Source organism: Berkeleyomyces rouxiae (genome assembly GCF_048999995.1).
Source record: "Berkeleyomyces rouxiae strain 22BRR77 chromosome Unknown BrBRR77_ptg000004l, whole genome shotgun sequence".
NCBI classification, from domain to species: Eukaryota; Fungi; Ascomycota; class Sordariomycetes; order Microascales; family Ceratocystidaceae; genus Berkeleyomyces; species Berkeleyomyces rouxiae.
The window spans coordinates 2,393,627-2,416,413 of NW_027396494.1; the positions used below are offsets into that span (position 1 = coordinate 2,393,627).

General features: G+C 54.2%; 8 protein-coding genes across 8 annotated transcripts; 3 read left to right on the forward strand and 5 right to left on the reverse strand.

The window, feature by feature from the left end:
• Positions 1-1,394: 1,394 nt before the first annotated feature.
• BROUX77_004901 (uncharacterized protein) lies at positions 1,395-4,597 on the forward strand (the record flags this gene model as incomplete). The annotated part of the gene is made up of 2 exons (XM_073749715.1): positions 1,395-2,262; positions 2,355-4,597. 2 exons carry the CDS (start codon positions 1,395-1,397, stop codon positions 4,595-4,597), a joined length of 3,111 nt encoding a protein of 1,036 aa, XP_073605358.1.
• A 639-nt stretch (positions 4,598-5,236) lies between these two features.
• Positions 5,237-6,832, forward strand: BROUX77_004902 (uncharacterized protein; the record flags this gene model as incomplete). The annotated part of the gene is made up of 1 exon (XM_073749716.1): positions 5,237-6,832. The coding sequence occupies one exon, from the start codon at positions 5,237-5,239 to the stop codon at positions 6,830-6,832; it is 1,596 nt and encodes a 531-aa protein (XP_073605359.1).
• A 957-nt stretch (positions 6,833-7,789) lies between these two features.
• Positions 7,790-8,758, reverse strand: BROUX77_004903 (uncharacterized protein; the record flags this gene model as incomplete). Its single annotated transcript, XM_073749717.1, has 1 exon — positions 7,790-8,758. One exon carries the CDS (start codon positions 8,756-8,758, stop codon positions 7,790-7,792), a length of 969 nt encoding a protein of 322 aa, XP_073605360.1.
• Positions 8,759-9,683: 925 nt separating this feature from the next.
• On the reverse strand, positions 9,684-10,441 carry BROUX77_004904 (uncharacterized protein; the record flags this gene model as incomplete). Its single annotated transcript, XM_073749718.1, has 2 exons — positions 9,684-9,809; positions 9,956-10,441. 2 exons carry the CDS (start codon positions 10,439-10,441, stop codon positions 9,684-9,686), a joined length of 612 nt encoding a protein of 203 aa, XP_073605361.1.
• Positions 10,442-10,849: 408 nt separating this feature from the next.
• Positions 10,850-12,467, reverse strand: BROUX77_004905 (uncharacterized protein; the record flags this gene model as incomplete). The annotated part of the gene is made up of 4 exons (XM_073749719.1): positions 10,850-11,416; positions 11,478-11,719; positions 11,777-12,256; positions 12,380-12,467. 4 exons carry the CDS (start codon positions 12,465-12,467, stop codon positions 10,850-10,852), a joined length of 1,377 nt encoding a protein of 458 aa, XP_073605362.1.
• A 1,446-nt stretch (positions 12,468-13,913) lies between these two features.
• BROUX77_004906 (uncharacterized protein) lies at positions 13,914-14,516 on the reverse strand (the record flags this gene model as incomplete). The annotated part of the gene is made up of 1 exon (XM_073749720.1): positions 13,914-14,516. One exon carries the CDS (start codon positions 14,514-14,516, stop codon positions 13,914-13,916), a length of 603 nt encoding a protein of 200 aa, XP_073605363.1.
• A 2,866-nt stretch (positions 14,517-17,382) lies between these two features.
• BROUX77_004907 (uncharacterized protein) lies at positions 17,383-18,723 on the forward strand (the record flags this gene model as incomplete). The annotated part of the gene is made up of 1 exon (XM_073749721.1): positions 17,383-18,723. One exon carries the CDS (start codon positions 17,383-17,385, stop codon positions 18,721-18,723), a length of 1,341 nt encoding a protein of 446 aa, XP_073605364.1.
• A 362-nt stretch (positions 18,724-19,085) lies between these two features.
• Positions 19,086-20,546, reverse strand: BROUX77_004908 (uncharacterized protein; the record flags this gene model as incomplete). The annotated part of the gene is made up of 1 exon (XM_073749723.1): positions 19,086-20,546. The coding sequence occupies one exon, from the start codon at positions 20,544-20,546 to the stop codon at positions 19,086-19,088; it is 1,461 nt and encodes a 486-aa protein (XP_073605365.1).
• Positions 20,547-22,787: the final 2,241 nt, after the last annotated feature.

Sequence of the window (22,787 nt, forward strand, 5' to 3'; positions counted from 1 at the left end):
GTGCCACAGCACCAGACGGGTAGCTGGACGTGAGTGTCAGCAGCTGGGGGGGGGGGTGTCTCGGCCAAAAGGTCGATGATTGACGACGTGGTATCACACTTGGCTTTGCTCTTGGCCGCTGAAAACTTGATCACAGTGGTGGGCAATCAGCAGAGCTGGAGGGTGGCGCCGTGGAACCAGCTTGGCATCGGGGTCGCATCTGATGTGAAATGTAATATTGCAAAGGAGCGTATTTAGCAAGCTGGGAGATGGAGGCCCGCCATAGCTTCTGTGTTTACGTTTCCATTCCAGGCCTGCGCCTCCTGATGCGTGTTTTGTGGTTCTTGTCATTCCCGGCGGGAATCATTGTCCTTGTTATGCATTCCAGTCCGGAGCGCCGTCGAACGCGGACGTTGAGGCATGTGTCGGCGTGACAGCCGCTTGGCACCTGGTGGCACCTGGTCTGGGTACAGGCGTGGCCCGCCCCGCCAGGATTCATCTACCGGGGGGCGCCACACTTTTAGCGTCGTTCTGCCAGAGGCATTTCCCGCTTTGCAGCAATCGTGCAGGCGGTGTTGAGTTTTTGGCAGCCTAAAGGAACAGTTCAGTGGGGTTGGGCCAGGGGGTAGAGGATGGAGGATGGGGAATAGAGGGAGGGAGGCAAGGCCTTGTGGTTCTGTGGATCTGGTGGCAGCTTGGACCAACCTGATGCGTATGAGGTTTGACATCACCAGAAGCAAAGCGAGCAGTGACGGGGAGGCAGAGCCAAGTGTATAGGTGGTTTTCTCTTCTCCTTTTTTTGGGCGAGATTTTTCTCTGTGATTTATATGTCTTTTTCTTGTGACTTTTTGTATTGTGCCGTTGCCTGCGAAGCCCTGGCCGCCTGCTCGTATTCTACTATCCCGAGCTGCGGCTATTGCTTCATTTGGCTGTGAGCTAGTCGTCCTCACCGAGGCCATACCCACCCACACCTACCGAGAATTCACGCTTTTGGCTTCGCTGCTTTTGCTGGTTTCGCTGCTCCGTCTGCGCCGAGTCTTGGTCTTGCGCAAAACCCGCTGTTCGCCGGCTTTTAGCGCGCTGTGTACTTGCCATTTGCTGGCAGCATTTGCTCGTCTTTTGGCCTCTGCGTCGTGGTTCCTTTTTTTTCCGCCGTCTTGTCTTGCGTTGGCAGTTTTCTTTTCCTCCTCCGCCACCTGCCGTCTTGTGCCTGCTTCCCTTGTCTTCCTGCCCTGCTGTCCTCATCGCCAGCCAGCCTTGTGCTCCGAGGCTCGTGTCCTGCAACGTTCTTTATCCATTTTATTGATTCATTTGCCGCCTCTCCCTCCCCGGCCACACCGCGCCCGCCCGACCTCCGTCTTTTTCTTGTCAGCCGCCTCCGCTCCGAACCCCGCGACCGCCATTTGCCGCCCGCAATGGCTTCCGCCTCACATCACGTGCAGATGCATCTGCCCATAACGGCCTCACAACCGCCCGGCACCTTTTCGCCCGGAACCAAGATCCAGGTCGGCAACCACCGGGTGGTGATCCAGAAATACCTCTCCGAGGGCGGCTTTGCCCATGTGTACCTCGTCAAGATGCCGGTGCCGGTGGATGGGACCGACATGGCCGTTCTCAAGAGGGTGGCCGTCCCGGACAAGGAGACACTGCGCGGCATGCGCACCGAGGTCGAGACCATGAAGCGCCTCAAGGGCCATAAGCCCATCGTCACGTATATTGACTCGCACGCCTCGGAAATGAAGGGCGGCGGCTACGAGGTGTTCCTGCTGATGGAGTTCTGCAACGGTGGCGGTCTTATTGACTTTATGAACACCCGCCTGCAGCATCGCCTGACCGAGCCCGAAATCCTCAAGATCTTTGGCGACGTGGCCGAGGGCGTGGCGTGCATGCACTATCTGAAACCGGCTCTGCTGCACCGCGATCTCAAGGTCGAAAACGTCCTCATCACCAACCGCTCCGACGGGTCGAAGCGCTTCAAGGTCTGCGACTTTGGCTCCGCCGCTCCGCCCCGCTCCGCTCCGACCACCGTTGCCGAATGCCGCCAGATCGACGACGACATCCAGCGCCACACCACGCTGCAGTACCGCAGCCCGGAAATGGTCGACGTGTATCGCATGCAGCCCATTGACGAAAAGTCCGACATCTGGGCCCTTGGCGTGCTGCTCTACAAGCTGTGCTACTACACGACCCCCTTTGAAGACCAGGGCCAGCTTGCTATCCTCAATGCTAGCCTGCGCTTCCCCGCCTACCCGCAGTTCTCCGATCGCCTGCGCAACCTTATCGGTAGGCACATGTCCGGCCTTGGCTTCTGTCTATGCACGTTGCTGGCTTCCACCTGTTGGCTTCCACTCGGCTAACCCTTACTCTGCCTTTAGCTGCCATGCTCCGCGAAGCGCCCTCGAGCCGACCCAACATATACCAAGTCCTGAAGGAGGCCTGCCGTATGCAAGGCCGCGACGTTCCCATTCATGACATATACTCTAGTTCTTCAATCCCTGACAAGCATCTTGAAAACAAGACCGGTGCCGCAACCTCAGACCAAAAGCCTGCTGTCGGTGTCTCCATCTCCCACCATGCTCCGGTACAGCAGGCCCTCCCCGAAATCGTTCCCATGAGACGCGGCCGTCCAACCTCCACCACTCCCGCCGCTTCAATGGCTCCAATAACAGCCCCACACTCCGTCAACCGCCCTAGTCCCTCACCTATGCGCGTCATCAACGGCGACCCCTTCGCGGCTCTGGATGCCAGCAAGACCTCGACAACTCCCGCTGCCCCGTCTTCAGTTTCGGCTCCTGCCAAGCTTTCCGCCAAACCCGCCGTAGTACTCTCGCCTCCTGCCAATATCGACCCTGCTGACGAGCTATCTGCTCGCTTCCCGACCCTTGACCAGTTCTCGTTACTCCATGACCAAGGCAGCAAGTTCGACTTTGATTCTCCTTCTTTGCCTGCAACTTTGGACAAGCGTGTTACCGAGAAGCTTGCCGACGAAGCCTTTTCCCACCCACGCGGTGGCTCAAGCGCTCCAGCGGCTGCCGAGACACCCCGCCAAAAGTCAGATGTGCCCACACCTACGGGTATAAGATCACCGCCTCCTGTTAGCGGGGAGACCAACAAGGCCTATGCCATCATTGCAAGGAATCCTGAACTTGAAGCTATTTCCTCCCACGGGTCCTCTGCCTACTCTTCGTCGCCGCAGGTCATGTCTACAATGGTGTCAGTGGGGACCATGACAACTGGCGAGTTGGCTGCTTCCTCACGGCCAATTATTCACCGTTATGCCACTGCGTCCGATAACCTGCCTCCACCATCCGGTAGCGTTTCCCGGTACTCGACGGACGAACTTCACACTGTCAGTGTTGCCAAGTCTGCCGGTATGAGATCGTCAAGCCACAACCGTGTGCCTTCCTCGTCCCGGCCGTCTCTCGAAGTGTCGCGACCTCCTCCCCAGACCTTGTCAGCCGATCTGCTTGATACCTCCCCGCCGTCTAGGTCTACTAGCGCACGCCCAAGACCGGTGAGCACGCACCTTGAATCCAACATGGAATTTCTACGTGAAAAGGAGAGAGAAAGAGCCTCAATGGATAAAGGGAGCCGCCGCTCTCTTGACAAGAGCTCCCGGCGTTCTCTTGACAAGTCCCGTATCTCTCAGGATATTAGCGGAGAAGACCTTGAATACTTGCGCAACGCAATGGAATCCGACTCTAAGAAGTCCAAGTCTAGCAAGCGCACTAGTCTTTCACTGTCGGGCACTAAAAACATACTCGCTGGAAAATTTGGTGACGCCTTCAAGCGATTCGAGAGCCATCACAGCTCCTCGTCTAAAAAGCAGCCGTCTCCTCGTTCGCCTTCACCCAAGAAAGATATCCGCGACACAGTATTGACACCCATAGCCGGATCTGAAGCTACTGACGGCCGCTCGGATGACGGCCACAATTCCGAAAATGACCAAGACATGACGCCGGAGATGCGCCGCGAGTTTGAGCGGCTACAGCTGGCCGAGGAAGAAAGACGTGTCGAGGCTGCGCAGGCCGAGTACCGGCGCCGGCTTACTGAGCGGCAAAGCGGTAGTCCCCTGTCACCTGCTTCTGAATCTACCCTTCCTAAAAGCATTGGCGGCGTCTCGCGCGCGATTAGCATCCAAAACAGAGTTCAAAGCCTGCTTAGCGAAGAGCAGCGGAGTGCGCCCGTACAGCGTACAGCCCAAGGATATGGGAGATACACCGAGCCCGAGGAAGCAGCCGCCCCACCGCCGCCGCCGCGCCCGGTAGTTGACCGTCCTCCACCCCCTGAAATCACGCGCAAGCCCGTGCGTACCATGGCATCCGAAACCCAGCTGCGCGTCAAACACGATCTCGCAACAGGGGGAAGTACCGGCCGTCCCCCGCTGCCACCTAAACCTGTCGCGCCTCGGAAGCCTGGGCACTTGAATGGGATATCCACTGGTCGCTCGGCATCCCCTACCAAGGGACTCGCTCCTGCGCAGCCCGTCATGGCGGCGGGATCGGCCCCTACCACCGGGTCTGCAGCAGGGGACTCGAGCTATCTCAATGACTTTTCTAAACGGTTTCCTAGTCTGGGCGCAATTGAGATGGTCGACATGGATCTCGACAAGAAGTAGCGGGCCAGCAGTATCTTGTTTCCATCACAGGATTGTGGGAGCTGTTGGTGTCGTGGTAATATTTATCAATACGCTGGCTTCCTCCACTCGATGAAACGGCCAGGACTCTCTGCTCTCTTTTTCTTCTGGTTCTCTCTGTATTGTTCTATTTTGGGTGAACTATTGTGATGTTCCTGACGACCAAGTTCCCTGCCCTTGGCGATGGCTACCTGTAGTTTCGCAGCACTTTCTGTTTTTTTTTCTCTTTCTTCTTTGTATGTCCAGCACACCATGCGAGTAGCCATTTGTGTTGTTGGGTGGCTTTTTCAAGCGCAGATTTGTTCAATATGAAGCATTGTGAACCGGATCAGTGACATGTAGATAAAATCCACATTTTATTGTTATGACAATGAGGTTTCCTCCGTACGCTTTTAACAACAATCGAAAGTGGGGCTACTAGATTATCTCTTATCGATAAAGAAGTTTGGCGTACGGCAGAACAAACATTTTTTTTTTCTCGAGTATTTTGAAGCAGAATCGCAGCCAACTCTTTCTTCGTAGAATTTTGAATTTTATTAATGAAACGAGCCCGAGTTTGCCCTTCCGATCTACCCTCTTCAGTGAACCTTTGAAACTACTCTCCTCACATACACATATAAAATGGCGAAAAGAAAGAGATCAGAAGTCGTGTCCTCCGGCGTTGCGGCCGCAAAGAAATCCACCACTACGTCAACTCCCACCACAACAAAGCCCTCCGCCCCCGAAGCGCCCAAGCCGACCAGCACCGCAGCGCCGTTCACCATCCAGATCATCACCGGCTCATATGACCGTGTGCTCCACGGCCTGACAGCTCGCATCGCGCCGACCTCGACCGCCTTTGCCGACACTTTTCTATTCAACGCACACAACTCTGCCATCCGCAGTGTGGCGCTCTCGCCGCCGTCGCTGCCGGTGCCGGGCCAGGGGCAAAAGGTGTTTCTAGCCTCGGGCAGCACGGACGAGCGCATCAACGTCTACAACCTGAGCGCACACGAGCCCAAGACCGAGCCGACGGCGGCGTCGGCCGACGACAAGCTGCTGGCGGCGCTGGCGCCGCGGCCCATTCGCGAGAATAAGAACAACCGCGAGGTTGGTGCGCTCATGCACCACAGCAGCAGCGTCAACGCGCTCGTCTTTCCCACGCGTGGCAAGCTGCTCAGCGCCGGCGAGGACTCGGTCATTGGCGTCACGCGCGTGCGCGACTGGCAGCTGCTGTCGACCATCAAGGTGCCGATCCCCAAGGCGCACGGCCGGCCAACGGGCGACACGGCAGTGTTTGGCGGCCAGCCGGCCGGCGTCAACGACTTTGCCGTGCACCCGTCACTCAAGGTCATGATCTCTGTCAGCCGCGGCGAAAAGGCCATGCGCCTGTGGAACCTGGTGACGGGCAAAAAGGCCGGCGTGCTCAACTTTGGCCGCGACGTACTCGTGCAAGCTGGCGAGGGCAAGCATTCGTCGGGCGAGGGCCGCCGCGTGCGCTGGGGCTCGACCGCCGACGATGGCGACGAGTTTGCCGTTGCGTTTGACCGCGACGTCGTCGTGTTCGGCATGGATAGCACGGCCAGGTGCACTGTGCTCGGCGACGTGCGCACAAAGGTCCACCAGATTGCCTACGTGCGCCTGGACGAGAGTCTGCCGGCCGACGAGGATGGCGACACGCTGCTGGCTGTGTCGACCGAGGACGGCCGCGTGCTGTTCTACTCGACGCGCCAGAGCGACCTGACCAAGCCCGCATCCGACGACGGTGACGAGGACGAAGAGAGCGATGACGATGACGATGACGACTCCACACTACCTGTCGCCAAGCTGGTCGCGCAGGTCGGCGGCCGCGCTACCGGCGTCGCTACGCGCATCAAGGACTTCAAGGTGCTGCGCAGCGCCGACGGCGCCTTTGTCATTGTGGCTGGTAGCAGCGACGGGCGCGTGCGTGTGTGGCGCGTGGAGTCGACAGAGCTGCAGATGCCTCCCGCGTCGGAGGCGGGCGCGAAGCGCGTCAAGACGGATAAGAAAACGGCGGGTAAAAGTTCAGCGGATAAGAAGGCGGTGGAAGAGGCAGTGGCGCCGCAGGTGGGCAAGTTGCTTGGCACGTATGAGACGCAGAACCGAATCACGTGCTTGGAGGCGTTTATCATGACACCGCGTCCCGAGGGCTTGGAAGATTCGGAGGACGAGGTGGAAAGCTCGTCGGAGGATGACGATGATGAAGATGATGATTAGAGTGGCTTGTTGTCAACCCACATCTGTTTTTACTAGTTAATAGCATTGTCATGTTTATAACGTGTTGTACGTTCCGGATTTCATCTTTTCTCAGCATGTTGTCAAAGTTAGATGAAGATTACTTGCCCATACAGCCTTTCCCGTATCAACATCGTCTTTTATAAAAAGGTATGCTTCTTTGAGATAGAATCTCGTCTGTAACACCTTCTCGGATGGCCAAAACTGGCTCTGTACATGTTCGTGAGGTTCATGATGACCCTGATGCTAACTGCGTGTGTAACCAAACTCTTCAAGTTCTTTGGGGGAGATTTCCTCTACTGGATAGAAATATCAAGTTTCACTGAGAGAGTAGTTAGTTAGAACTTTAGAAAGCATCCAGGTGCTCAGGTTTTCACAACTAGTTCTTCATGCAAGTTTTGACACGAAGAATAGTCGAGATCAAGCCAACTTAGCAGTCAACCAAAAACCAAAAGCTACTTGGCTTCTTTCGAGTCGCTATGAGATTGATACAAAGTCTAGCCCAGTGCTCATGAGGCTGAGGAATTTGGAGTTTCTGGAAGAGACTGGAGGATCTTGTATATTGGAGACAGTCAAGTCCGACAAGTCAAGATTGTTTGGACAACACACGCACATATCTGCAGTCCCTATATTGCTTCCAAGTGCCATAGTAATGCTAAATATACATTCAAATTGACTTCAAATCTGCTAGACTAAGAAAAAGCAAAACGCCCAGGTTGACGGCCTTGATGAAAGGCGGACATGATATCATGAAAACTGTTGAACCATAAACACCAAAAGAAACAAGTAGAAACAGACTAGAAGAAGAGATAGAATGCCAGGCCTCTAAAGTGAGGAAAACGTGGATGTAAGCGCCGGCCAGCGGTGGAAGCTCACGGAACAGAAGCAGTGCCAGCACAAGCAAACTGAGCATGGATAAGGGATGTCGGAAAACATATTTTAGATCAAGAGACGGCCTGTAGCAAGTATTATGACAGACGATATGCCGACGATGGCAAACACGATCGCCACAAAGGTAGCAATGCTCTGAAGCGCCAGCGTCCATTCCCTCAACGTATCAGCCCTATTGTGACTCGACAGTAGCTTGACGTCATTTGAGCCCAAGTCCTGCTCGCCTTCGCTGAAGACAGAGTCCCAGACGGCATCCACATACGGCAGAATAATGCCACAGGCAACGCCGACGCAGCCCCAGGCAATCAGGTATCGCCAGTCGAGAAGCTGGCGTGGCAAAGAATTGCCGTTGCGTGTGGCGTTGAGGCCTGCAAGGACGTTGCCGTAGGCGGCGCCCAGGACAAACAGGATAGCGATGCGGATTGGCAAGGGGGAGCATGACAGGCGGCTCAAGACGCCGTCGGGCGCGCCAGAGGAGACTGCTCGCGGCGCTGGGCTGGTGGATGGGGGAATCGAGCGGGCCGTCATATCAAAGCTGGAAGGTCGATAGGGCTGGTGGCGCAGATTGGAGCGCTTCTTGATGAGGTCATAGGTGGAGTTGTCCAGGCCTTGACGCCAGATTGGAGACTGTGAGCCATTTTCCCAGGGGCTGCTGGGGGTGGATTCGGAGTCGTCGAAGAATCTGTCGGCTGACGTCATACTTGGCGAGAAGATTCCACCGAGCGTAGAGGAGGTATTATTGGCAGGAGACGAGGCAAGGCCAATGCCGCTAAGATTGAGCCTGAGATTGAAAAAGGACGAGCCCGATCGGCTGAGGGCCGGCGAGGTTGGCGTGGCCGGTGCCGATGCGGCCGGGTCCGTGTTGAAGGTGCGCAAAAAGCGCGCGGTGGTGGTTTTGAAGTCGTGCGCGTCGTCGCTGGCGGCGGAGTCGGGCGGAGGCGTGGGGCTAGAGAAGGCTGGGACAAAGGGCCGGCGAGGCACCGGGCGAACGAGGAGAGGTACGGATTGGTCGGTCATGGTGGAGATGTGGTTTGGGTTGGGCTGGGTTGGTGTGGGCAGAGAAGAGGAGAAGGGCCTGGGTTTTATATGTTTGAAGCTAAGCCAGGGCTGGAGAACGGGGGTTTGTATGTATGTACAAATAGCGCCTGAGAAGCCGGAGACTCGGCCGTGTATATTGCAGCTTGAATAACAGCTAATGTGAGCGTCCGGGCGGGCGTGCTGCCAAGCTGCAATGTGATGCTGGTTAGCGGACGGTATAAATAAATCCCGGAAGCTGCAGGATCCGAGTGGTCGCCGCTGGGACTGGACACGCATAGAATTGAGGTAGAAGATGCACCAAGCCCCAAAGGGCTAAACGCGACGCAGCCAAGCAAGGATAAGATTATCACATGCAAGGCGCGGTGGCGTGGGGGAGAGACAGGGCCGTGAGATGCAAGTGAGGCGATGGTGGTGGGGAGGAGGAGAGATGTACAGTTCTATATTATACCAGTATGGATGTCTTGGGCCAGGCAAAGACACAGAACAGGTGAAGACAGCAGACGCCGAGATCAAGATCGCGTGATGGGGAGTTAAGAAGTCGGGCCGGGATCAGGCGAGTGCTCCAACAAAAAGGAAAAAAAAAAAAAAAAAAACTCCCCGGCGCATGCGCAAAAGCTGGTCTCACAAGGATCACCTCAGTGGATTTGGAGAAAAGAAGAAGAAAAAAAAAGGAGCAGTGCAAAAATGAGGGGAAGAAAATGAGGCAAATAAAAAGAAAAGTCCGCCGGAGGGACCCAGGAACAAGTGGCGCAGAGGACGTGGTTTATACCGGTGCTTTATTGTGCAAGTCCAGTCGAGATTGCTCGTGGAACTACGCCCGCGCTGCTTCCACCCTTGCCCGCTGGCCCTGAGACTCTCCCAGACTCACCATCAGAGCCGTCTCGTCCAGTCTCTCGCAGTCTCACTACTCCTCGTTTACCTGCTCGCTCGCTCCCCGCTCCTCTGCCCCTCTCAACGCCGCCTGCAGCATCCCGAACGCCCTACAATCGCCCTTGTGCCCCTTGTTGTTCCAGCCCTCAATCTGACATTCCTGTTAAGACAAGCTCGTTAGCGGAGTGCTACCTTTTCCGTTTCCCGTGTCTCGCTGCGTGGTTGTGCCGTCCCCTCTGCCCAGTTGACGTCGCCCAGTCAGCCGCTTACTCTGCATCCCCCGCTCTCACACCCTTCCAGTCTTACCTTTTTGCAGTACTTCACCCAGCCGCAGTTGGTGCACCTCTTCATTGCCTGCGTCTCGTCGTCCTTGCCACAGCCCGCACAGCCCGCCGCAGCCGCAGCCGCCGCCGCCCAGAACCTGTCCAACGGCGCCCTGCCCAGCCCAACCACACGCGCCTCCTCGCCCGGCTGCACGCGGACGAAGCCGGCCTTGCCGCTGCTTTCAGCTCCCGCCTCGGCCTTTGCCGGCTCCTCGCGTGCCAGTCCGCAGAGCGCGACGGCCGCGCCCTTTTTGAACCCCGGCCGCGCCGGCGAGTCGTTGGCAATCATAAAGGTCATGGCAAACTGCACGCCGTCCCGGTCTTCCACAATGTAGGTCGGCCGCATGATGGTCATGTTTTCCTTGTACGTCCCAAGCAGCACGTGCGGCCCGGCTGTAGTCGGCGTTTCGCGGAAGCCCGGGAACTGCCTGCGGTCGGAAAAGTCGGGCACGGGTAGCGGTGCCGCCATTGTGTGCATGTATCTGGAAGTGAAAGACGGTGCTGATTTTGTTCCGGGATGTGGTTGTAGTGATTCTATAAAGTGACGCTTGCGGCTGGAACAATGTGATGATGTGTCTTGAGGATTGAGCAAGTCTCACCCACACAGCATTAAAACAGATGCCCGCATAGCAAGGCTGAAACTGAAACAAGCACCTAAACGAGCAAACAACGCCATCCATGTCAAGGCTGAGAACACCAGACTGGCTACATGTTTCTCCTGTGCTTCTGGCTGTATAAAACGCGAGAAATTCAAATGGTATCAAAGGACTAACTAACTAGCTCGTAACTTCGCCTCAACGCCCCCTCAAAAACACGCAATATTCGGCTCGTATACAATCATGGCAACATAGAAAAGATATGGCAACCCGGGCAACCCTTACCCCGGTCCTCTACACATCCACACAAACAACCCTGTACTCGCTCCCACCATCAAAATGGTCAGGATGCTCGCGCCCGCCTTGTCTCCGGCAGTGGCCTTCTTCTCCGTCGGCAGAAAGGTCCTTGAATGCGCGCCAGCACCGGGGTTCCCCTGACTCGTACCGCCCGCGGCAGCCGTCAGCGGCGCGCCAACCGAGTCCACCAGCAGCGACGACACGGTACTCATGACGTTCATTTCCTGGCCGCAGCCCGTCTTGTTGTCGAACGTGCCCTTGGTCCAGCTGAAGCCGCACTGCCGGCCAAACGCGTCGCCGGTGCACTGCGCAATGGCCTTGCTGGCTGATGTCCGAAGCACCGGCAGAATCGTGTCGTGCGTGTATGGCGCCACTTTGGTGACTGAGGCCAGCCAGCGGGCCACGTAGCCCTTGAAACTCCACATGTCGGTTGTGCAGGTCAGATCGGTCTCGCAGGCGGGCTCGAAGGCCGTGTTGTTGGGGAAGAAGTTTCGGAGCGTGGCGTTGAGGAGGTGATCAACTTCGTTCTTCCACGTGGCGGAGCCGTTGGTCTTTGAGAAGGTTAGAAGCGCCAGGCCATAGAGGGCATGAGAGTGTACCGTTGCTACTCACAAAGTTGTAGAGGTATGCGGCACCCTGTAGAAAGATGGCGCTGTTGTATGAGAATTGCGCTTTGTTAATATCAGTGCAGTTGTTCTCAATGTGGCCACCGTCGTAGATGTTGTAATCATCGTCAATGAACTTGACCTGCTTCATCCAGGTGTAAGTCTCGTTGGCAGTCTTGGCATACGAGTCGTTGCCGGTATACCGCGCCAGTCGGGCTCCGAGATTGAAAAAGACGCCATTGGCAATGCCTATCACAGTCAGCACAGTACACAAATACTCGGATGGCTTCTCAAAGTCCAGCTCACTATTCTTATAGTCATAGCCATTATTGGTCATGGGAATCTGCCAACGCAACCCTCCTCCACAATAAGAATCGTGCCGATCGGGAGCAGCTTGGGTGTTGAATACGGCCTGGGCCAGGGCAAGCCACTGTGGTTGGGACGAGTCTGGGTTCTCGAATCCAACTTCGGCTGCTAGCATCGCGGACATGCCCCAGAAACCCTGGTCATCGTTTCCGAGGGACGCTGTGTAGTTCTTGGGCATATAGTCCTGGCCCTCGCCGACTTGGAATAGCAAAGCCTGCTTCACAAGCGGGTTGTATGTCGTGTCACCGGTGTAGTGCCAGTAGTCCAGCATGGCTCCCCATAGTGCTCCGCCCTCCCACCAGTAGTAGTCACCCGCGGGAGGAGGTCCGGGCAGAATGCCAGGGACATTGCCCGAGAGATTTCCTTTGTAGTATACTAGCGTGTCATATGCAAGTGTCCGGGCCGATTGTACAATGCCATCTACAGGAAGCACAACGCGTGCAGATGTTAGCATGTGTTGTAATGTGATAACTACGCACTGAAAGATGTGGGAATATTATGAAGATAAGAAAACAAAGAATTTGATCCTAGCTTGTCACACACCATTTGAATCAATGCTAAAGGGACTCTGGCCGTTGGTCGTGGCAATGACAGCTGCCAATGCAAGGACAATGACGCCAAGCCTTGGCATTGTGATAAAAGACGCTGAGACGACGATGTAAGATTCAGCAACGCCCTGCGACTCGATCTGCGTGGAACCTAGCGGCAAAGGGAGCACAAGTGATAACCGAAATGGTGATTTAGGAGAGCTGCCGTCCCTAAATAAAGCACCGAGAATCTTTAGGAAATAAAAACAAGTCGAAGAGGCAATGAAGACGACTTCAAAAAAAACCAAGACTGCAGATCAAGGTGGCCACGATATAAAACAAGTAGAGGGGAAAGGGAAAGCCAGGTCAACAGAAAGATAAGGCCCAACACTGTGTCATATTCCTGAGTTGCCCGCGCTGTGAGCTCAAAAAACAGAGCGGCCTGGAATACGAGCCAGGCCAGCGTCAGATGTGCACATAGCCTTCGTGGGCGAACAGAGTGTGCTGATTCATATCAGTCAGTTCCTTCCGACTGGCCTGGGACCCTCGTACCGCTTGAAGGAGACCTGTCCAAGCAACGAACAATACAGACATGTAAACGCTTGCACCTCTATCAAAACTGCTGCAGACGAGGTGCCTAAGCAGGTAGTCAGGGTCTTTTACTGTTTTGAGTCCTGCCTTCTCCCTTTTCCCGCATAAAGTGAGCGAGTGGTGGATTGGGGCTAATATCACCAAAAGGGATTATCTACAAGCACCACCAGACAACTTGGTACATGTGGTGTACCTCGAGATTTGTCCCTCGTTGTAGGTAGTGAAGACAATTGTTACATAGCCCAGCCTACAGTTCTCCTTGCACGTTGAACATCTGTAACCATTGGTGCTTGTGCAGTCCCGGTTTCGCACCCCCAGCCCGCCTCCTTATAGTCTGGAGAACCCTGAGCCAAAACAAAAGCTTGTTTTCTATTGTTTTTTACTGCGCAGCCCTCTCCCGGGAGAAATGGCCCATGGTCAGGGGCTCCCCACCCTACAGTCAGCTACCGGGATTCCTCTGGCCCCGAGTCCATGGTAACACAGAAAGAGATAATGTGGCTAAACTTCGGGGACATGAGGATCGGCTAACACTGCTGACGACGACGACAGTACTGTTACGAATGTTATCAAGTGAGCCCCAGGCCAAGGTGCAAGTAGAGATCTACGACTACTGGCAGCCCTTGCAGCATATCACAGGGAAAGAAAATCATAGAATATAGCAGGATGTATTGATTATAGAGCGGGGGCAATGGAAAGAACAATGCGAAACAATCAGACATCTCAAAAAGAGATCAAAACAGAATGCAAGCAACTACGACAATGAAAAACAGCAAAACAATTGTGATGACGCATAAGAAAGCAAAAAAGGACAGAAAAATGAAGTTCCAAACGAACTAAATGAAATGCACACGGTGATGGCGGCAAGTATGTGCTCGCTAGATCAGGCGATCAATCCTGCGAACAGCCTTTGCTGAGAGACTGCCATCGTGTCTCTCGTGGTCGAAACTCGACCATGCGCCTTACTCGGCGCGGAGCATGAGGCCCATGACGGGCAGAGTCCAAGCAGCATACTTGGCCTCGCCAGTCATGGCAACCTCGTAGCCCTGGGAGCCCGAGGTCTGGCAGTCGTCGGCCTCGACGTAAAAGTCGCTGGTGTAGTTGGTCCAGTGGACATCGCCGTTGGACGAGTAGATAGTGATGTCAGCAATGTGCTTGTCGCGCTTGTTGTTCAGGGTGTTGTCCTCGCAGGGCAGGGGAGTGCCATCCGTGGTGGTGAAAAGCTGCATGGTGATGGGGAACGACGAGTTGTAGTACAGGGTGATGCCGGTGGCCTCGAACATCAGACCGCACTTTCTGCCCTCAAAGGACTCGTCAAAGTCAAAGCGGTGGAGCATGCTGCGCTGGTCGACGCCGTTCTGGAACGACGATCCGGCGTTGGAGCAGAACTGGGTGAAGCTGCTGCCGTAGTTGAGTAGGTCGTAGACCTTGCTGATGTTGGGGTGGAAGACATTGGGGTCATCGAGCGCGGGGGTGGCTCTGGCCTCAACGTTGGGCTGGGTGGGAATGGCAAAGGTAGCGGGCAGGACAGCCAGAGCAGAGATGAGAGCAGTAGAGAAGAACATTTTGAGCGGTTGGTTGAGTTGAAGTGGTAAAGAAGTTGTAGTTGGTGAAGAATGAGATCTAGAAGATATTAGATCGCGAGTGTAGAGAGGAAGATTGAAGCGAGGCTGTGGTTGAGATGATGGTGAGGAATCGAAAACAAGAAATGTACTCTCGAGAAGAAGATGTCGGCCATTCTTATACATCTCGAAGCCAGCATGATCGGAGTCGAGATACACTGCCCATTCGTCGTCTCACCTGCCCTTCACAGCTCCAAGGGCGTACATGTAGCAGGCGCAACACATCACGGCTGTCATTTTTCTCCCGGAAGGGGTGTGCAAGCAAAGTGGACGGAGATCGAGGGACGGTCCATGAAGATACCAGGCGGGAGGGTGCGATCTATTTTTGGACTAACAGAAAAGTGGGGGCAAGCTATGTAGGGCAACAAGATGTGATAATACATATCTGAGTAGTTGCAGTGTATGGATCGGGGATTTACATTTCACATGTCACCAAAGGAAATACGAAGCAAGTCGTTCAATCCAGACTGGCAGAGGCGCCCGTGTTAGTGCTGCCCGCGCTAGGGTTAGGGCTAGTATGATGCCCAAGTCCCCGCCGGCTAGGGCGTGTGATGCACCATGACCAAAGTTCACGAGGACTTCACCATGGTCGGGCCACAGCAAATGGGCGCACGCTTACCTCCCGAGTCGCCCGGACCACTACCTAATCTGCCTCTTCAACATCGCCGGCCTCATGGAGACGTCGTCGCACACATGCAAACTCCAAATATCGTCAGCTCGACTGCTGGAGCCTGCACTCTCTCTACCTGGTTGAAAGCCCAGAACCATTAGCCGGTCTTCTAGACCAGGCTCTCCCAGCCCTTGCCAAGTCTTCTACTACCCAAAGAATAGCCCCGCTTGTGCATCGAGACCATGCTCTAGCTGACCGAAGACCTCGTCAGGAATGCAGTCCCGCTAATATATGGGTTTGACTGATGGAGGCTGAAGTCATGCCACGAGATGGCGACTGCGAGGACATGGGCAATTCTATCCCTCTCAGCATGTCTCGCGTGTGTTGTCTAGCCAGACCAAGACTCAAGTTGTGAGTGCCCTGGTCTCCCATGTCTGTTCACTACTGCAGAGAAGCCAATATTGCTGCAGTGATTTTTTGACATATTGTGGCTGGCGACGCTGAAAAAAAGTCGGTCTCGGATCCCCAGATCTCCTTCTCGGGTATTAGATGCGCAAGAAGCGTGTGTGGCGCAAGGACAGCGATACTAAGGGAGGGCAGTCCAAGGGAGAAATATGAGAATGCAAGTAGGGTCTTTGGAAGGCATAGATAGTAAAAATAGACGTGCTGGGGACGAGGAAAAGAGAAGCAGCAGCATGCATGGCAAAGAAGACTACGTCCTGGAAGCGTGCGTGCTAGGGCGTGTTGACATGGGCATGTTGACACTATCGTCGCCAGCCTGAATGGGTTGCCAGGCAAGGGATCGAAACAAGAGAATTGTATGGGTTGGCACTAGTGATTTTTGTCTTGGTCATATTCCGGAGAACAAAAAGATCCAAGCTTGGGCTTGCCGACTATTGGACAGCCTTACCAGCTCTTGACCTGAACGGGCCAAGACCAGAGTTGGACAATGCCGTTGTGGGATGGCCAAATGCCTTGGGCTTCCGTTGTTGGAGTTGCTTAGTCATCGCCAGGGCTCCGACAGCAGGAGGCATAACGCTCTTTTTTTTTTGTTGGTTTTCTCGGACCATTACAGTTGCATTTCATCAATCACATGGCCCAACTGGCGAATGCAATATTTGCCACCCTTTGAAAGCACAAGAACCCAGTCTCTTTGGTCGTGGAAAAACACACGCGAGCCTTTTCGCTTTCACGTGCCTCTTCGGGATATCAAAAGCTGGGCCCCGCATCTCGCTACAACGCTGGATAGTTCCAGCAAGTCAGCCTCAGATTGAAAACCTCGCACGCGGTGGAGACTGCAGATCCGGGATACATATAGGTCATTTACAGCTTAAGTCTTGTCTCTCCGGAAATATCCCAAGACTGGGCTGAGTAACCGGTCGATCTGTGTCGTCTTCTTGCGCGCCCATCATACTCACTTCGTCAACTTTGTTTGTGTAACAATGCAACATGTCAGCTGATCTCCTAACCCTTAGTACGACCTCAAATAAACTCGGCCGTCCGCCAAGAGCCGCACAGCGGGCGCCGTGCAAAGACGAAAAGCGTAATACATGGTTGGCTTGAAAACTCAGCTGCATATTACCGCTCCTTTCGTACGTTTCTTCCAACACACTCCACTGCCGGCCTCGGCTACATGCAGTGGCCCCATCAACACAACGGGCCTTAAAGCCACGGCCGCGAAAGTCCCTCAGCTTGGCTTCCAGAAAAGGCCGCGAAAAACATCCTGCAATTGTGGCTAGGCTCGAAAGCGCACTTATACCCGGTTGCTAGCCGCTTTTTTCTGTATAACTTTGCGGGCACAGTAATGTTGGCTCTCATTCTTGCTCTTATCGAGGGGGACTCTGTATTTCTTCGCATCCGATGTCCTAATGTATGTGCGCTTGCCCGATCGCCGTGATCTATTCAAGGGCGAAAGTTGAGTTCCATTTCGCTGTACGGATCGTCTTTTGAGATGCAGCTCAACAGAAAGTGGTACGCGGTCTGCGTGTTCCATGCGTGTGTTATGAGCACACGTTGCTTGCTACGCTGATCTCTTGTGTTTGCATATAATCTGGGACTGGTACTCTGTGTCCCTTGCAGACCTTGCTTTCTTGCCCACCCGCGTTTTCTGTTCTTTCTAGCCACCTCTACCTTCATTCACCATTGCGCTTCGATCAACCATACTATTAGTTACACCAAATACCACTACCGACTCTTGAAATGATTCCTGAACTTATTCGCAGGGCTGCAATCCTCAGGGACCTGAATGAGGGCCCTGAGAAGATTGAGTACATTCGGCTCTACTGGCTTGATTTCAGCTCGATTCCACGCGCACGCGTCTTCCCAGTTGGTCAAGCCCTTGAAAGCATGCGAAACCTGCGAGAATTCTATGTCGGCGTGGCCAGTGCCTGGACCGGCCTCATGCCTGATGACAGCTACATTGGCAGTTCTGCAGCCGGCGAGCAGCTCCTGCTCCCGGAGTGGGACAGTCTTCGCCTCGGGCCGCGTGCTGGGCATGCCTCCGTACAGGGGGCCTTTTACATGGATCAAAATCGAAATCCCAGCACCCAGTGCCCGCGATCTCAGCTTGAGCAAGTAATTCGCGAAGCTGAGGAATTGGGCTTGAAATTTCGCATTGGCTTCGAAATGGAGTTCATGATTTTGGAGCGCGATCCTTCAGGCAATCTGGTCTCAAAATATCAGGGATCATGGTCATATGCGCGTGCCCTGGACACAGGCTACGCTGCCCGCGTGATTGAGCCGACGATCAAAAAGCTAAAGGCATGCGGCATCAACGTCGAGCAATATCATGCTGAAGCTGCCAGCAGCCAGTACGAAATTATCCTGCCGCATAAGCCGCCGATGGAAGCCATTGAAAACTTGCTTCATGCCCGGGAGATACTATACGCCACCGCCATGGAGGAAAATCTTGTCGTGACCTTTCACCCCAAATTTGACACCGCTAAGTGCGGCTCTGGGAGTCACGTCCATATCTCACTTGAAGGCAGACTCGACACTGATGCCAAGGCTTATGAATCGTTCTATGCTGGTATCCTGCATGAGCTACCCGCGCTGTTGGCCTTTACGTACTCCTCGCCTGCCAGCTATCTCCGCATGAAAGACAAGTTCTGGGCTGGAGGCTCCAAGGTCGCCTGGGGAAAGCAGGACAAAGAGGCAGCGTTGCGCGTAATTCATAACAGCCACTGGGAGCTCAAGACCATGGATGGAATGGCAAACCCATACCTGGCGCTGGCTGCGATACTTACAGCTGGCCGTTTGGGATACACAAAGAAAATGAAACTGAACATGGCAGAGTGTAGTACACCTGAGCTTTTCAAGGGGCCCACTACTAATGGTATCAACGGCGACTGTGCAAAGAGCCAACGGGCATTCCCCGAGTCCTTACCGGATGCCCTGGCTCTTCTGAAGAAATCGGAGGTGACTCGGTGCTTGAACGCCGATCTGCTAGCATGTTACATGGACGTCAAGAAAGCGGAGGTTGCCATGTATGAGCGGATGAGCGAGGACGAGATGAGAACGTTCATTTGCAACCGCTATTAAGACAGTCAGCCAGTTTTCCATAGATTAAAACTAAAGGGTAATGAACGCAGTTAGTTACCAAGTTCCACGATTCACGCCTAAACCATCCAAAACACCATGATGAGAACTTCGATTTATTCCATTAAAATATAAAGCTCACCACAAATTTCCAAATACCTCTTCAACCATAAAACGCCAAATGCCAGGCTCTACAACCGTATATGCAACAGTACTAGTACTCACAAATACCAGCAAATACCCAAGAAGAAAAGAACGGGAAAAAAGAAGAGAGAAAAACAAGAGTATTGCAAACAACGAGCAAGAAAACAAGGGAACAGGGCTTTTTCTTTTTTTTTTACTTTTTGTCGGGGGCTCAGTGTTTATTAGGCATCAACCTCCATCGCATCCGGGGCGGCATTTGCATCGTTGCGGCCAGCAAACCGCTCCTGGTTCTGCGCCTGCGCCTGCTTGGAGTTCCGGCCAAAGCGCTTCTCGTAGCGAGTCTTATTGTCCTCAGCCAGCTCAATCTTGAGCTCACGGCCCTTGAGTCTAGTGACGTGCCACTTGCGCATCTTGGCCTTCTTGGGCTTCTTCCTTTGCTTCGTGTCGTCGCCCTCCTCGGTAGCCTCGGCCGCTGCAATGGCTGTCTTTTCCTCCTCGGTCTGGAAGTCCTCGGGGTTGTCTTCATCCTGCGGCACCAGCACCCAGCCCTTGACAGCCGACGCAGCGGCCTCGGCCTCCTTGAATTTGACCCAGCCATAGCCCTTGCACTTACCCGAGTCTTCGAACGTGGCTACCTTGACCCAGTCAATGTCGCCGCACTTCTCAAACAACGTGTACACGTCGTCCTCGTTGGCCGCGAACGGCATATTGCCCACATAGATCTTCTTGCAGGAGTCACGCTCGCTCTTAGTTTGCGGCTTGGCATCCTTCGCTGCTTCCTCGTTCTTGGCCACAGCGTCCGTCGTCTCAGCCACGGGCTTGGGGCGACCCTCAAACGACGTCGAGTCCTTGATAAGCAGCTTGCGCGTGCCCAGTGATGTCTCCGACAGAGCAATGGCTGCGACCTTGTTGGACAGGGTGTCAAAGTCGACATAGGCAAAGCCCTTGTTCTGGCGCTCGCCATTGGGCAGCTTGTGCTCCTTGCTGCTGGGCATCTTGACACGGGTGATGGATGTTTCCAGAATAACGCCGCCCGAGTTATCAATGAGCCACTTGCGCAACTCGCTGGTCGTCACATGGAACGGCAGGTTACCCACCCACACGCAGTGTTCGGAGCGCGGCTTCTTGGTACCCTCCTTCTTCTCGCCGGTGGCGTCGTCGCCAGTGGCATCGCCCTCGCCGGGTGTCACGTCAAGCAGATCTTCGTCACTAGCGGCGGCTTTCTTTTTGGACTTGGAGAGACCGGCCGGGTTTTTGCCCTTCTTCATCAGACGTTTGGCTTTCTTCGACGGCGGTTCGGGCAGGCTGAGATCAACTTGGATCTCCTCGAGATCGGCCTTGCGCTTCTTGGACGATTTGGTTTCGGCATCGGCATCGGTGTCGGCTATGGCGTCGGTGGTAGAAGATTGGGCAACAGAGTCGGTGGTAGTCTCGGCTTCGTTCATCGCGACATCAGCCTCCGCAGCCGAGGCCTCGGTCTTCTTTTTGGACGACTTGGTCTTCTTCTGGGGGATCTCGAAAGGCTCCTTGTCATCGCCAACAATGGCTTCGGCGTTAGACTTCTTGCTGCTCTTCTTGCTCTTCTTGCTGGTCTTTGAAGTCTCAATCTTGATGACAGCCGCCTCCAGCTCTTCCTTTACGGCGGCGGCGGCCTCGTCGGTGACATGAACGCGCTTGCCCATGTTGTTGCGCACTGATTTATGTAGAATAGAGAAAATATAAATTTGCGGTGGTAGGGGCCGGTAGATAAGAGGAAGGGCGCGGACTGAAATTGGCGGTCGCAGATAGTATCAAAGGAACAAATGTTGGCTTTGATTCTGGTCGCTATACTCTCTATCTGCAAGCTTCACTACCCACCCTAAACTTCAAAAACGGCCGACGACAAAAAAAAGTTTCTGCCCAGGAGGCGGTGGCTGCGATAAGATAAGCAGCCAGCCACATTGGAATCTTTCAGAGCGGCCTCTTGAGATAACTGTGGCGCATGTGGCAACAGCATGACCCCACCTTTCCTGTCTTGGGATCTAATGACGTTGGAGACGATCGGGAGTAAGATTCGTGACAGTTTATTCCCCATGGTCGGGTAAATTGCGACGGCAGTGTAATATGGCTAGGTTGACCTGACGAGCGATTACATGTGTATTTCTATATATGCACGATAGTATTGGCTCTACATGAGTTAGGTATGGACCGGTTGAAGGTAAGGCTTTTTCACTTACTAGCCATCCCCGGGTTAGGTACATATCACAGCCCCCCTGACATGGCCTTGTCTGTATCTGCGCCCAACGAAAAAGGTAAAAGTCTGCTATGGGGTGAGCCTCTGGTATACAGTAGCTCACTACAAGACGATAGTTGGCAGGGTCTTTCTTTCTGCGGATGGAGGCTCAACCTCTAAATGCATTGGTCTCCACACCGCCATACGAATCATCATCGTCATCAAGACGGGCGTCTCCACTTTTAACAGCGAATGATCGGCATGTGTGATGGGTACCTACAAATGTACAGGCAGGTCACGAGCACCATCAAACCTCACTTGACAAGCTCAGCGGATGTACAACTAGTTACCAGCACGAGGAGTCTAAGTCTGCCAGCTGACGGGTGTTTAGCGTTTCAGCGGCTGATGAGGTCTCGGCTGACTCGTATCACTATCATGGCATGGAGGCAGCAGCGTTTCTCCATAGCATAGCCTTCATTGCCGCTGCAAGTCGTAGTAGTACTACGCCAGTCTCTGCGTGTCTAGGAGGGGCTGGGTTGGATTCTAGCTTGGATATGGATTAGTAGGGGACTGCCAAGCGAAAGGCCTAGGCTCAAGGAGGAGCGGACAAGTGAGAGCGGAAAATAAATGTCCACCCTGGAAGAAGAGACGGTGGTGGAGAATACGCAGCAGGCCGCAAGTGACAATAATCAGGCATCCGACAGCAGCTAAGTTCATGCTTAAAAAGTTGCTGTTCAACTTGACATCCGTGTTATGCACAACACCCGTGCCGTGTTTCTTGCCGGCCTGATTAGCTGGTGAGGACAGGCATTATCAAAGGGGCCCGCTTTTGCTGGAGAGAACAGTGGGGTGGCCGGTTATAGTTTGGGTGTTTATAGGGCGAGTGATTGCAGGTGGGAGGGGCGGGTTTTCGGGCGGACAGACGAGCTGAGATGTCTGTTCCCTCCTGTGACGGTTTTTGTGCAAGGGTGAAAACCAACAGCCAGCTAAACTAATGTGTTACTTGGAGGCTGTGCCAGGTGGCACCAGTTGGCAGTCGTCTCCCAAGAGTTAAGAGTAGCATCAAAGGGCCAGTAAAACCAGGCAGGAGCCGCAATTTGTAGCATGTCGTCGTACCTGTCCAGTTTTGAGATTGGGTGCAGCGGCGGCACCTACATGTACACACAGTTCTGACTCATCTACCCACACGGTCTTTTAGTCGCCCCTGCGGTGTCTCTGCACAGTGCGGAAGGGTGCCAGGGCAGTCGGACCCTGCCGAAAAAGAGATCAAGGCCCACGACGGACAGGGCATGGTCCTTTATTGGCATGCTAGGTCGTAGCAAGAGGGGGAAAGAGAAGAGAAAGGTGAGAAGAAAGAAAACCCTCAAAAAGGGCCACTCTGCCAACACAGACCGACGGTCTTGTACATATATGCAAGTATGTATGTAAGTAGCCAGCTACTTGTAAATAACTAGTGCACCAGGGGAAACGAGCGGTGGTTACCTATAACAGCATAGGCGCGCTAGAGTCAGACGCTGTTGACCTTCTTTCTGGACCAACTAAAAATCTCCCTGACCAAAGGCTAGTAACCTCACAAGCGGCCAGCGCTGGGCAGTTACTCCGTCAGGAGTCCTTGCTTCCTGCCGTCGACTCTAGCCTCTGCTATGACCCTCTTTTTTTCTTTATTTTTTTATATCCCTGACCCCTGCGCCAGCAACTGCACGCTGTTTTT